We start from the raw sequence: 14,441 nt of genomic DNA, 5'->3' as shown, positions 1-14,441 counted from the left end.
GTTTAAGAAATCCTGATCTACTTCACTAGTTTATTTACAAATAAGGAACCTGAGTCTCATACAAATGAATTAACTTGCCTAAAGTTTTATGGTCAAGAACAGAACTAGGATTTGAATCTGTCTCCTAATGCAAAAACCTTTTATTATTCCATTTTATTGTGTTGCTTCTGCCTCTGTTTTAGTATGACCTCTGCCTCCATCACATATCTTGTTTTCAAGATAACACAGCCACATCACTTTTGGATTCATCAAGGAGCAGAATTCTACCTAATAACCAACCCTCGGTGCCTTAAAAGTCATTTGAGCCGCCTCTGTGCCTTCACTCAGCTGCCAAAATGAGCTTTCTAATCACAGTCTGACCATGTCACTTCCCCCTCACTAAGTACTAAATGGTTCTCACATCCAGGATCAACTAAAAGATTCTGTTTGTTTGTTTTTCTAAAGCCCTACTTCATCTGGCTCCCTTTCCCCTTCTCAGTCTGCTTCCATTTACTGCCCTCCACCAACACCCGCCTGGCGGCTCCTTAAACAAGACACTCTTTTTCCAGCCTGTGTTTTCACAGCTGTTCCCACGTGCTTAAAATTCTCCCCCTCCCGACATTTCCAAATCATAGCTAAAATTCTACCTTCTACAAGGAAGTTTTCCTGGTTCCCTTCATATCAGTTCTTTAGCTCTGAAAATACTTTCCATATACCCTGCACATATGCTATAGGGATGTAGCTGCCAGTCTGTCGGCACCTCATTAGGTTATCAGCTCTTCAAGGGCAGGGACTGTTTTTGCTTTTCTTTGTATCCCTTGAATTTAGTGCCTGGTCACAGTAGGTACACAGTACACAGGAGGTGCTTAATAAATGCTTATTGACTCACAGGACTTCAGGTGGAAAGCGATTCATCCTTCACTTTCAAACCCACTACATAGCCACCTCCAGAAGGATATTTTGGGGGCAGCATGGCACCAAGAAGACTGGATTTGGGGTCAGACAACTCAGGTGAAAGCTTGCCAGTGACATTTAGTACCTCAGGATCATGTGACTTTCCTCAGTTTCTTCTTCTATAAGAAACTACAGGGTTGGACTAGATGACTTTGAATTTTCCTTCTAGCTTTGAGTCTATGATGATTCTATGTTTAAGAATCCTTGGAATCTTCTAGTCTAGAAATGATTAAATGTAAATCCGAACTACAAATTGTTTTCTTCCTTCCTCCCTCTTTTCTTTCCTTATTTATCTCTTTCTTTTCCCCTCTTCTTTCCTCCCTCAATATTTCTTTCTTTTCTTTTTTCTTTCTCTCTGCCTTCTTTCCTTCATTCTTCCCTCCTTCCCTTTCTTTTTCTTTTCTTTTTTCTCTTTCTTTTTTCTCTCTTTATCTCTCTCTCTCTCTTTTCCTCTCGTCCTTCCTTTCTTTCTTCCTTCCTTCCTTCCTCTCAAAGTGACTCCAAACTGGAGAGAGACAAAGAAAACAGACATAGAGATGGTAAATGCCAGAGTGGGGCTAATCATCCTACTTGTCAGGGAATCTTATGTTCTTTTCTTTCAGTCTTCATTTCCTAGATAACCCTGGGTTACCTTCATAAATATTTCTAATGATTTAAAAGTTGGAGATTACCTGGGAGTTTATGGAAAAGAAGCCTCACCTGATATTTCCATTGTTGGTTGCATAGCGGATGTGCTGACAGATGTGCTCAAACATCTCCTTGGCTGTTGTACATTTCCGAGCATCAAACACCTATGGGCCCCACCAAACCCCAAGATCAAGATCATCATCAATGGTATAAATTTGGTCCTCATTCAGTTATTGTCAGAATTTAGCAAGTTACCCAGGGTAACTTCAACTATTGTATATTTGTATCAAATCAGGCTACTAATGACTTTCAGAGCAGCAGATGTTTTAAACAGCTGGGAAAAAGAAAAACCCTGACTTCCCAGTGCATCCCATTTCATCCCTGATCATTGTCATCCCTTTCTATAGTTCCTCTTAAATAGAGAAATAGATAATGAGATGGTCATTGGTATCAGGAAGTCCCTGATGAAGAAACTTCCAAATCCAGGTTAGCTTTCCTTAGGGAGTTGCTTGGGACAATGAGGATTTAAGTGATTTGCCAGGGATCACACAGCCAGTATATGTCAGTGGCAAGATTTGAAGTCCTATCTTTATGACTTCAAGACCAGGTCTCCACTGTATCCTGTTGTGTCTCCCTTTCTACATGGTAAGCATTTAATGAAAATCAATTATTAGATGTTGTAGAGATGACAGTATTAGTATTATGCATTATAAATCAATTACATTATTGTTGTCTACATTAACCAACAGCCAATGACCCACATTGGACCTAGCAGTGCTGGATGGTATAGGGGAATATATACTCCTTGGGAACAAAGATTTAAAACTCAGAATCTGAGACTATTGACCAACAATCTGTACAGTTCTGCTATGGGTCACCACCCAGCTGTGGGTCCTAGGAAAGTTGCCTCCTCCCCTCCCCTTTGCCTCCCCATCTCATTCCCAGGAAGGTCACCTGCAGGTTTGACCACTGGATTCTTCCAATGCACCGAGGGGCATTTCTCCAGGCCTGCTTGGTTGCATAAATGAGCTCATCTTCCGTTAGCTGGTAGGTTCCTGTTGTTTCTATCTCCTTTGTTACTGCTTCCACTCTGGCCAAATGCTGCTCTATTTTTGCCCTACAGGACAGGAAAAGATCAGGAATAGAAACAATAGGAACTGACTTATTTTCCCCCCAGAGATCTGTGACTTCAGCCACATGGGAGAAGTCCCTGTGCAGAAACTCCCTTCACCAATGCAGCTGTGCAACTTGCCCATAACATAAGTTGAAGAGAGTTAACAGGAGCACCGAGAAATTCAGTAACTTGCCTGTGATCACCAAGTGCTGGGTGTCCAAAGCAGGAGAGGTCCCCATGCTCTCAGATTCCCAGGCCAGCCTTCTATTCACTATATTATGCTGCCCCTCGCTAAGGAAATTACTTTTAATTTTAAACAAATTCAATCTAAAAATTGCAAATCAAAGCATGATTTCCAGAATTGGAACCAAAATGTAATTTACAGAGAATTAGCTATCACTGGACAACATTCAATAGTGAGTTAATAAATATTTATTATTATTGTTTGGTCGTATCTGATTCTTTATGACCCCATTAGGGGTTTCTTGGCAGAGATATTGGAATAGTTTGCCATTTCCTTCTCTGACTCATTTTAAAGATGAGGGAACTTAGGCAGACAGGGTTCAATTTCTTGCCCTGGGTCATAAAGCTATTAAGTGTCTGAGGTGGATTTGAACTCATATCTTCCTGAGTCCAGACCCAGCGCTCTATCCGCTGCTGCTCCAAATATTTATTAAGCACCTACTATGTGCCAGGAATTATGCTAAGTGCTAGGAGTACAAAGAAAGGCAAAAGACATCCCCAGTCTGAAGGAGCTCAGTCTAATGAATCCCATCACCTCAAAACCTAGAACATTTAGGAGGTGATTTCCATAAAAATCAAAGTCTATTTTTTCTTTATTTAGTATATACAAAATTGGTGAGTCTTTCAGGAGAAGCTTCAGAATGAGTAGGTGTTTCTCAGAGCTGGTAAAAAAGAAGATAAGGGATCAGCTTATCCTCAGTCTCAAGTCAAGAAATTGAGAATTAGAGAAATAGTGGATGGACCAAGGAGGCTGAAGAGCCAAGATTTTAATTCAGAGGCTCAGGCCCCAAATTCAATGTCATTTCCACTCGACACTAAATTGGGGCTCATTGAAACTTCTCTTTAGAATGGTACAGAGCAATATCTTCCCAACCCCTCCCCTCCTTTTGCCCCCATCACTCAGGATCATAGGGTCATAAGCCTTGAGTTGCAGCCATCTAGTTCAACCCATATTTTTATATTTAGGAAAACTGAGGGCCAACAGAATGAATTGACTTGCTCAAAGTCACATAAAAGAGTAAGCATAGAGTTAGAATTTGAACTCACATTCCCAGATTAGACAGTCAGTGCTCTTTTCATTGTGGATTTCATAAGGTTTGAGGTAGGAAGGCACTTTAGACATGGAACTCATTTTGAAAATTTTGCAGATTAAAAATTGAAGTCCAGGGAAAGTAAATAGAGTTAATAACTTTCCCTGTGTCATACAAGCCTTTGATCACATAGGCAAAAAGGAGCAGAGTCAAGATTGAATTGAGTTCCTCCAAATCCAAGCCCAGTGCTCTAACCACTGAACTATACTCCATCTTCATCCAGATTCCCAAGCTTGAGCTCTTGACTTTAAATTCCAAATGTATAAGCTCCTTGAGATGAGCTACCTTTGTGCCATCAACCAACAAGATGCAGAATAATCATCTGCAGATCCCTGTTGCTTTTACAATGCAGTGAGGAAGGGGCTAGGTTTGGAATTAGAGACCCTGATTCTGCCCCATACCAGCTATGTGACTTTAGGCAACTTCCTTCTTCAATTTATGGCTCTCAATTTCCTCATCTTAGGGGTTGGACCAGCTCATCGCTAAGCTCCTAAATCCATGGCCAAATGACCCTGAGAAATACCAATTGATGTTGAATGTAGAACTGGAACTCCCAATAACTTTGTAAGCCAAGTAAAGAAATTTGGGATCTGAGTTCAAATGTTGACTTTACCATTGAGTAAGTCAAAATTCCTGGATCTCAGATTCCTCATTTGTAAAATTAGGGGATTAGACTAGACCTCAAATACTCCTTTGAGCAATCTATGATGCCATGTCTACACCCTCGACTACACTGTCCCTTAGTTTCGAGAAATACTTAGAAAAGGAATTTAGGTTATTTCAGTTGCTTCCTTACTTCAGACATCATTAAGTTTCTTGAAAGAAGGGTTTCAGAACTGAAATGCTTCAAAACACACACGCGCACACACACACATACACACATACACACACACATGCACACGCGCACACACACACACACACACCATCACAGCAATCTTGAAGTTCCCAATCTTCACACAAAGACACTTGAAATGGCAACAAGGAAAAGTATTTAAAGAACAAAGTCAGTCTTGATTATGGATAGGACAGACAAGGCAGAACAAAATGGTCCTTTAGTCAACAAAGACGGTCTTGACAACCCTCCTTTTCCTCGATAAAAAGGAGGTCAGAGACAAAACACTTGAAAATATTTATCCCAAGGACACAACTGGAACATAGGCTCACAACAGCATGCAACAGGAAATCAACTCCAAAACAGGACTCTTGGAGGACTAATAATATCTCTTCTCCCCACCTCCCATCCCCCTTTACTCCAAACCCAAACATGGAGACCCAAGTCAGACCCGTTGATGGTAGTAATGATACCAAAAGCTGATAGAACATGTCTATTGTCACCCAAACTTTGCATAGATTGGTGGATGGATAAATAAATAAAGTATTTATTAAAAACATTCTATGTGCCAAGTACCAAGCTAAATTCTGGGAATACCCACCCCCCAGGCAGATAGTCACTGTTGTCAAGGAACTCACTCCAGTCCTAGAACCTAGGCTATAGCTCAAAGCTGAGGCTTGTCATCCAATCCTTTCATTTAGACATGAGGAAATTGAGATCTATAAAGACAAAAATTCTTGCCTCACGTCTTCATACCTGCTCATATGGAGTGATAAAGGGGGTTCATACTGTGATCTCTTCCTCAAAATTTCTTCTTACATCATAAAGAGGATTCTAGCTATCTGTTTATCATCTCTTACCACAATCATTATTATTATTGTTATTAATAACAAGTATTATTGTCCTATCTTCCATTTGCATGTACACTTTTCAAAATGCTAAAACCTATGTCATATTGGTCAAAAGAGTCACAGATGGAAAGAAGCCAGAAACCATATAGTCTAATAACCTCATTTTCAGAAGGGGAAACTGAGGCCCAAATTGATTTAGTGCTGCCCAAGGAAGTAAGTAAATCAACAGGAGTCTGAACCTCTGAACTCCTTTATCCCCCAAACAGCATTCTTTCTACTGCACTACACTACCTCCATCTTAATTAATCTTTTCTCTAATAAAGATTTCAAAATGTTAGTAAGACCTTCCCCAGACTTGTATCCTGGCTCTGCCACTTACTTTCTCTGGGATGTTAGGTCATTTTTTTTTCCTCTGTTAAATGAGAAAGGTGAACCACATGTTTAAGACTAGCTGTGTGACCCTAGGCAAGTCACTCCACTCTGCTTGCCTCAGTTTCCTCATCTGTAAAATGAGCTGAAAGAGGAAATTGCATACCACTCCAATATCTTTCCAAAAAAACACAAAAAAATCTCAAATGAGGTCAAGAAGATTCAGACATGACTGAAATGTTTAAACAGCAAAAAAAGGAACAAAGCTTAAGATTCTAAGTGATCTTTAGTCACCAAGGAAGTTGAAAATCTACAGAATATTACAGAAAATTCTCAGGGAGGCAGAGTGGGTCAATGAAAAGAGCACCATATTTGTCTATTCTGACTCTGCCTTTTACTTCCTGGGCGATCTCAAGCAACAAATCGCTTCACTTGGGCCTAGTCTACCAAAGAAGAAGAGGGTTAAGTTTTCTTCCAACGCTAAATCTATAATTTAGACCTTCTAGAGACCATGACCTTGTAATTCTGACTTAGTCCAATTCATTCATCTTTTAGCACTAGATGAGCTTTTTGAGTTTTGAGGGGAAATACAGTCCTGTTTGGGCTGATGAGCTCCTTGAGTATCTTCTGTGCCAAATACAAGGCGGGCACCGGATGAATAAATAAGTCAGTGAATGATCTCTCTTAAACATAAACACACACACACACACACACACACACACACACATACACGGAAGGGAGGCAGCTGGAAAGGGAAATAGTCTTACTCTTTGAAGGAGCCATAATACTGGTTCACAAAGTCGATGGCTTGAGGTAGCAGCTCTTCTGGAGGGATCGCTCTGTCTCTAGTCCCTTTTGTCATACTCTTGGGGGTCATTATTGACCCTCGACAAGCCTTGGACTTGCAATCAATATCCTGAAAGAAGATTGGATGGAAGATCATATATGTAGAGTTGGGAAAGACCCAGTACCCATCCTTCCAGTGGTCTCATGTTACAAATGAGGAAAATGAAACCCAAAGTAATGATCCCATAGCTAATAAGTGTCTGAGCAATCAGTCAATCTTTGCCTACTCACTCCACTTTGCCTTTACTGGACTCTCTGCTCTTTTCTCTTAACATCAAGATTTTCTCCTTTGCTGCCTTCAGGGACATTCCTTAGTCCCACCCAACTCAACAGCCTCCCCTCCTCTTTGTAAATCCTCCACCCTCCACCACAGGTTGTCTACAACTACTACTACTAATAATAGTAATAATAGCTAGCATTTATGTAGCATTTGAAGATTTTCAAAGCATTTTACCAATTAATATTGGTAAAGCTCATTTGTTCTTCACAACAACCATAGAAGGGAGATATATTATTTTCCCCATTTTACAGATAAGGAAACTGAGGTAGATTATGATTAAGTGACTTGTCCATGGTCTCACACAGCCAGGAAGTGTCTTAAGCTGGATTTGAACTCTGCTCATTGAAATCTAGCTGATACAACCAAAAGGACACAAGGTACTGTCACTTCTATCCACTTTGGGCCCTTGAGATACAAGATGATATAGTGGAAAAGGTGCCAGTTTTGGAGTCAGAGAAATTCGGTTGGAATCCTAGTTCTTCTACTTACTAAATGATCTTGGACAAGTTATTTAACTTATCTGAGCCTCAGTTTTCTCATCTGCAAAAAGAGGCCCTTGTACTAGGGGAACCTGAATTTCCTTAGAATTTTAGAGCTGGGATCTTCATACAGTCACTCAATTCATCCTCTGGACAATCTCAGGCTCAGAATAGACATGAACCCACAGTTGAACCACTTTCTCATTTTCAAATGGTCTTATTGAAGCCCCTACAATCTCTTTCTTGTTTCCTAGCTTGTTTGCGTATATGGAACCCAGAGGACCCTAAAGATGATTTAAAGTAAACTTCAATAGGAATAAAAATGTACCGGGAAGAAAAAAATCATTACCTGCAATCCAACAACCTGGAGTTTATCTCAAATTCTGGATTATTCATCCTCCATCAGTACAGTCCTTCAAGATATGCTAATTAACATTTGCTCTGTTCTCTAACTATTATGGACTATAATTGTTTACTGATATTCTGGTTGTTTGCCACAGTTTAAATACATGAGCCATAAGCTCTCAGAGGTCAGGGATCGGGTCTGTTTTGCTGCCTTTGGAATAGGGGACTCTCCTCAACTTCCTTTCAAGAAGATTGGTTGAAAGCCTTGGGCTCCTTACTCACCAGTTTGGCTTTGTGATGTAGAGTGTCTTGGAATGTGATTCCATTGCTCCAGTTTTTAACTCTCACGTGCCTTGGACAGCCTGATACGGGACCCATCCCCTTGATCTGGGGTTCAGGAGGCTTTCAGACAGAAGGAAAGAAGGTGACAGGTCAGTGAGAGTGTAGCAAGCATCTTCCCTCTAATAATAAGCTCCAAGTATCCTAGACTTGTGGATTCAACTGGCACCTAAGAAGATGGTCAGTGCTTAGGAATCACATTAATGACTAATTTTCAAGAAACCCTTTCCTCTTACTTGATCTTGATAGGAATAGGGATAGAAGCAGCATACAGAGTGAATTCAAGTTTCATGTGACATGTTCTCTTCCCTTGAAGCTTTAGGCCACCTGTCCTAAGCCCACTTAAGACCTTCAGATCCTTGGGACCCAAGGTGGCCATACCAAATGCTTCATTAATGATCCAAAGGAACAAAGATTCAAGAACTTCACCTAATAGTCAGGTGGCCTAGTACTGAGACTGGAATTAAGGAAGACACTCAAGATCCTTAATGGACTATTTTCCTACACTCTATAAGTAGGAGTGCCACTTAGGGGGATGCTTTACAAAAAGAAATGGGTATGGATGACTACCATCAAATTCAGAGATGCTCTGTCTAGCATCCCAAAGGGCATGTTATTATGGCCCATGAGTCCCTAGAATAAAGGACTCTAGGTAACTGAAGATGGTATGTACCTCAAATAAGGAATGGGTTAGGGATTGTGACCTCCTCCACTGACCTTTTCCTCCACCAAAGTTGTTTGTTGCTGCTCATTCCGAGGTTTACTCAGGCTGTGAGACTTAACACCATCCTCTTTCAGTGAACTGTGAAAGCAATGATATTAATAATAATGACAATAATAATAATAATTGGAGCTGACATTTATATAGTGCTTTATAGTTTACAAAGAGTCATCCCAATTGCCTTGGTATTAGCCCCATCACTTTACAAATGAGGAAGGTGAAACTTAGTGATGTGGTTAGACAAGGTCACCACCATTGAACATTGAACAATCCAGCCAGCTAGACGCATAGTGGAAAAAGTGCTGGAGATGGGAAAACCTGAGTTTAAATCTTGCCTCAGTTACTTACTACCTGTGTGATATCGAGCAAGTCACTTTATCTCAGTCTGTTTGCAGTTTCTTATCTATGAAATGAATGGGTTAAGCTGACAGGTTTCCTTCATCTCCAGATTTATGATCCTATAATCCAACTCTCTTATTCTGAGTCCAGCATTTTTTTTTTACTACAGTCTAAGAATCTGGAAGGAAACTTAGGGATCCTTGAGTCTGATCTCTTATTTCAAAAGGGAGAAGACAGATCCAGAGAGCTAAAGTGACTTACTCACCCTAATACCATAGACAGAGCACTAGATGGGAACCCTGAGGGATCTGTTGTAAGTGATTATGAAGGTTTCTTCCAGCTCTACATCTGGGATCCACTGAGGTCTACTCCAACTTCTTCATATCACAAAAAGGGAATCTAAGCTTCAGAGAAGTTAAGTAGTTTATCCTGATGCTGACTTGTGGCAGAGCTGAGACTAGGACTCAGTCAATAGTCAATTAACAAATGTTAATTTTCTACAATGTAAACAGAACTGTGCTAAGCACTAGAGATACAAACACTAAAAAACAAAAAATAGTCCCTTCCTCGAGAAGCTTATACCCAATAGGATTTCACTCTTCTCTAATGCAATATTTATAAAAGGGGAAAGGGAGAAAAAGAGAGGACAAGAACCAAACCCAATGGGCAAAATTGATAATCACAAAGTACCAAGTGGCATAGCAAGGGGAAAAAAAACAAACCAAAAAAAACAAAAATATCCAAGCCCAGGGTTCATATTTTACCTTTGATTCTCACTTCATTTTACCTGGGTCTCAGTTTCCTCATCTATAAAATGAGTGGATTGAAATAAACATTCTCTGAACCCTTTCCAGGTCTTAAAGTCTATCATCCTATGAGGTCTAGATTTTTTGAATAGTCCATCATCCATTATTGTGTACCTCTATTTGCTTAATTGGTTGTGGGAGAGAATCCTCTATTTGTCTGCTCAGCTGATTGTTTTATGAGACTCACCTTAAAACATTTCAAAATCTCAAGCATTACCCAAGAGTTTAATTTGACCAGGCATGGCACACATAGCACATTTCTTATTCATTAAAATAATGACAATAGCAATAATAATCCAATGACATTCTACAATGTTTCATCATGATATGGAGTTGACCTTGACTTCCCAAAGACTAGAATAATAATAATAATATTCTTACTTCAATATCTCAAGGATCTGTAATTTTGTCAGCACATATGGGTATTCTAACTACCAACATAATTTGCAACTTTTTAATGACTTAGTAAACAACCTTAGCAAGTTGCCATGACTAAAAAAGCATCACCCTGGGGAAGAGAGTCTCAGAACTTAGCTAAAATGGCTTTCAGATGACAGGTAATGTAGGAGTAGCTCTGCATTTCTAGCATGGGACAACTCTAGATGGGGCTCAGGCTGAGCTTAAAGACATCAAGAACCTCTCCATACCAATGGGAAGAAGTATGAAATATTTCAATACTCTTAGTACTGGACTTGGAATCAAGAGCCTAGGTTTGAATTCTACTCTGCTACTTAGCTGTGAAAGAAGCAAGGGAAAAAGAGGGAAAAGGAATGAAACCCAATGGACAGAAAAATTAGTCCCACGGTACCAAGTGATAGAATAGAGAGTGTTAATTCTGAAGAATTCACATTCAAATCCTGTCTATCTTTTATACATACATGTGTGTAATCTATACCTATACATGTTTATAGATATAAATACATATATACACTCAATATATATTTCAAATATATGTGCATAATATGTACATTTCATATTACATATTCCATAGCTGGATATATTCTTGTCCTTTCCATTAAAATGTAAGCTACTTGAAATATGAAACAGTAGGACATAGTTCAATATTTCAATATTCAATATATGGATTTTTAGTGCCCAGCAGAGCACCTGATACATAATAGGTATTTAATAAATGCTTATTGACTGATTGAATGATTTATGAAGATCATGGGTTGTGAACAGCCAATCAGAGACCTTTGGAAGTATCAGAATAATCACAATATTAGTTGATATTTAGCAATCAATTAATCATGTATTTTATATGAGGGGTTTATAACCTAGAGGACCTTGAACTCGTTTTTTTTCCCTTTTTTAATGTTGTGATTGCTTTATTGCAATGCAACCATTTTCCTTTTAAATTCTACATATTTTTTGTTATGTTTTTAAAATTTTGATTTTGAGAAGGGGTCCATAAGCTTTCCCAGACTTCTGGCCAAGTGGTCCATAGCTCACAAAAGGTTAAGGACCCTAAATCTATATTGTGAATTGTAAATTGCAAATTCCTCCTTTTTAAGAAATCTAAACAGTCTTCTCCAGGTGTTTTTTTCTTTTCAATTTTTTCAAAGAAGGAAATAAAATTGGTAGGACATGACTTGTTTTTAAAAATAATATATATATATGTATATATATAATTTTTATTTGTTTTTGTCTTATTCACAAACTAAAAATAAAACAAATACAAATTTAAAAATCGATATCTTTTGTTTCTAATGTCATATCAATTTTGGAAAATCCATCTTCTTTTCCTTTATTTGCCTTTAAATAAAGGTGCTTTTTTTTTTAAAGGAAAGCAGTTCTACAAAACCAACCAGTACCCATTGATTGAGATTGATCATAGAGAAAATATTGCACATGCAACATTTCCCACCTGCACCATAAAAGGAGACAGGTAGGCAGGGAGATGCATTTTCTCATCTGTCCTCCAAGCTAACGCCCTCACCATTGTACTACACTCAGTTTCTCTAGGTCATTATTTCTTTTTCTGTTGCTGTGATCATTTTGTCCCATGTTCTGGTTCTTGCTTCTTTCCCTTCAAATTACTTCAGCTACTCCTATGCTTCCAAATTCTTTACAGATTTAACCTATCTTTTCAACAGAATTTTGAGAGGTTCTTCTAGCACGAGGCTAGAACTGTTAAATTTTTGAATGGAATCCTTTCTTTCAAGAAGGGAGAGGAAAGTCGGTACTATCTGAAATCTTTATGGATGTGATCGGTTTGGGTTTGTGGTTTCAGGTTAGTATTCTTGGCAAAGGGAAACAGAAGTGATGTAGAGAATAAAGAAAACCCCAGTTCAAATCCTTCCTCTGAGACTTAGTAACCATGAGACTCCACCCCCTCAGAATTTCAGGCAGTTCAAGGAAATAAATTATAGACTTGTTGCAATAGATGCTGGCAGAGGTGAATTCTTGCCATTTACAGTATCCTGGACAACCCCACAAGAGTCTGTCATACTACTATCTCTTTGTAGGTGTTCCCTTATCACTTAAATGAATATCAAACTTAGCTTATGGGCTCTGTTGGCCATATGTACTGTTTTACTTTTGTTATAAATGACTCACTTGGTGTACTATATGGTGCAGTCAAATTAGCCTTGTTCTTGCTGTTCCCCGCAGAGTACTCTATCTCTGATTTCTGGACTCTGCTCCATGCCTGGAACATCCTCCTTCCTTACCCCTACCTCATAGAATTTCTGGCTTGCTTCACTAGGATATCAGTAAAACATGAATAATAATTTGGAACATGGGATAGCACAATGAATGAGTATTGATTCTAATGTTTGAGGACTTGGATTCAAATCCCACCTCAAATGTTTATTGCCTGTATGTCATCCCTCAGTAGGATCCAGGTGTGCCCCCACATAAGGAAAAGCCAGTACAGGAAAATCCATGCAAAGATCAGAGATATACATTAAGAGATGATTCGTCATTCATCAAAGTATTCGTTTCTTTAATAATGACTCATTTCCAAACTGCGTTAGGGTTTGCAAAGTGTCTATCTCATAGCAACTCAGGGATGGGTGTGTGTACCCATTATACAGATGTGGAAAATGAGGTTTAAAGAAATGGAGAGATTTCCTTAGATGCACAGCTAGTCTGGGGTAGGATTTGAATTTAGGACTTTTAAGTATAACCTTCTGTCTCTCATACCACGTATTCCAAAGGCGTGTTGATGGGAGAAGAGCATCAACAAAGCTTTTAGGCAGCAGGGTACAAATATCAATGGAATCAAGAAGATCTTAATTCAAATCCAACCTCAGACACTCACAAAATTTGTGACCCTTGAGCAAGTTAATGCTATTTACTTCAGTTTCTTCATCTGTCAAATGAACTGGAGAAGATAATGGCAAACCACTTTAGTATATGTGCCAAGAAACCCTCAAATAGGGTCACGAAGAATTGGACAAACCAAAATTACTGAACAACAACAAAAGCCTCATCTTTAATGTGGGGAGGTAGTCTTCCTGACCCACTAGTTAAATTCTGTCCAACAGCAGGAATGGATTTGCTCAGAGTCCTTCATAATTGACTAACTCTTTTGTGACTCAGAAACAGCTAGTCTCTGGGGTTTTGTCCATGTGGTACTGAAAACAAGTTTTTGTCCATGAAAAAGTAACATACAGACCAAACCAGTGATCTTGACTTTATTAACATCTGGCACCAAGAAATGGATCAAATGGACCACAGACATGTAACTACTATCCATTTATAGATATATATGAAACATTTTCATGAATGAAATACAACTAATTTTTGCAGTTAATACTCTTTACTTTTCAGGCTACACCTTGCCTAATGAGATTACTTTTCACAAAACTGAAAAAGCTTCAGGATGCTGAAATGATTTCATCTCTGATCAAGCTTGTCTCCACAACCACACACATATGAGAGGGAACCATGGATGACTACCACAATAGACTTTATCTTGACCAAAGGAAGATGTAAGCTCTCATGTTCAAATCTTGTTTCAGACACTTACTACCTCTGGGATTCTGGACAAATCATTTAAACTCTTTGGGCCTCATGTTTTAAAATTCATAAATTCGTAGGATTACAAAGAATTAAATTATATTGAAATAAAGACACAATTTTTTCCTATCTGAGTTGTGGGAACTCATAGTTCTCAAGAATTCTTATTCAAAGGTAGCCCACACCTTTATTGTTGGGAGTTTCAGTAGGCTCAACTGATTAAGCTGTATTATTATTATTGAAATATTATTTCAATTTCA

At 38.8% G+C, this 14,441-nt stretch overlaps 1 protein-coding gene across 2 annotated transcripts in view; it reads right to left on the bottom strand.

The window, feature by feature from the left end:
* The window catches only part of NOS2 (nitric oxide synthase 2), a 47,805-nt gene that overhangs the window by 29,448 nt on the left and 3,916 nt on the right, over nucleotides 1-14,441 (bottom strand). For both annotated transcript variants that reach the window (XM_051992350.1, XM_051992352.1), the window contains exons 2-6: nucleotides 9,067-9,151; nucleotides 8,293-8,412; nucleotides 6,828-6,976; nucleotides 2,515-2,677; nucleotides 1,633-1,724 (exon numbers count right to left, since the gene is read on the bottom strand). In XM_051992350.1, the coding sequence (XP_051848310.1) occupies nucleotides 1,633-1,724; nucleotides 2,515-2,677; nucleotides 6,828-6,976; nucleotides 8,293-8,412; nucleotides 9,067-9,151 (609 nt within the window). The remainder of the gene's footprint in view (nucleotides 1-1,632; nucleotides 1,725-2,514; nucleotides 2,678-6,827; nucleotides 6,977-8,292; nucleotides 8,413-9,066; nucleotides 9,152-14,441) is intronic.

The sequence above is a fragment of the Antechinus flavipes genome, chromosome 4 (genome assembly GCF_016432865.1).
Source record: "Antechinus flavipes isolate AdamAnt ecotype Samford, QLD, Australia chromosome 4, AdamAnt_v2, whole genome shotgun sequence".
NCBI lineage: Eukaryota > Metazoa > Chordata > Mammalia > Dasyuromorphia > Dasyuridae > Antechinus > Antechinus flavipes.
The sequence above is the reverse complement of the archived record's forward strand: the minus strand, read 5'-3'. Positions and strand labels throughout refer to the sequence as shown.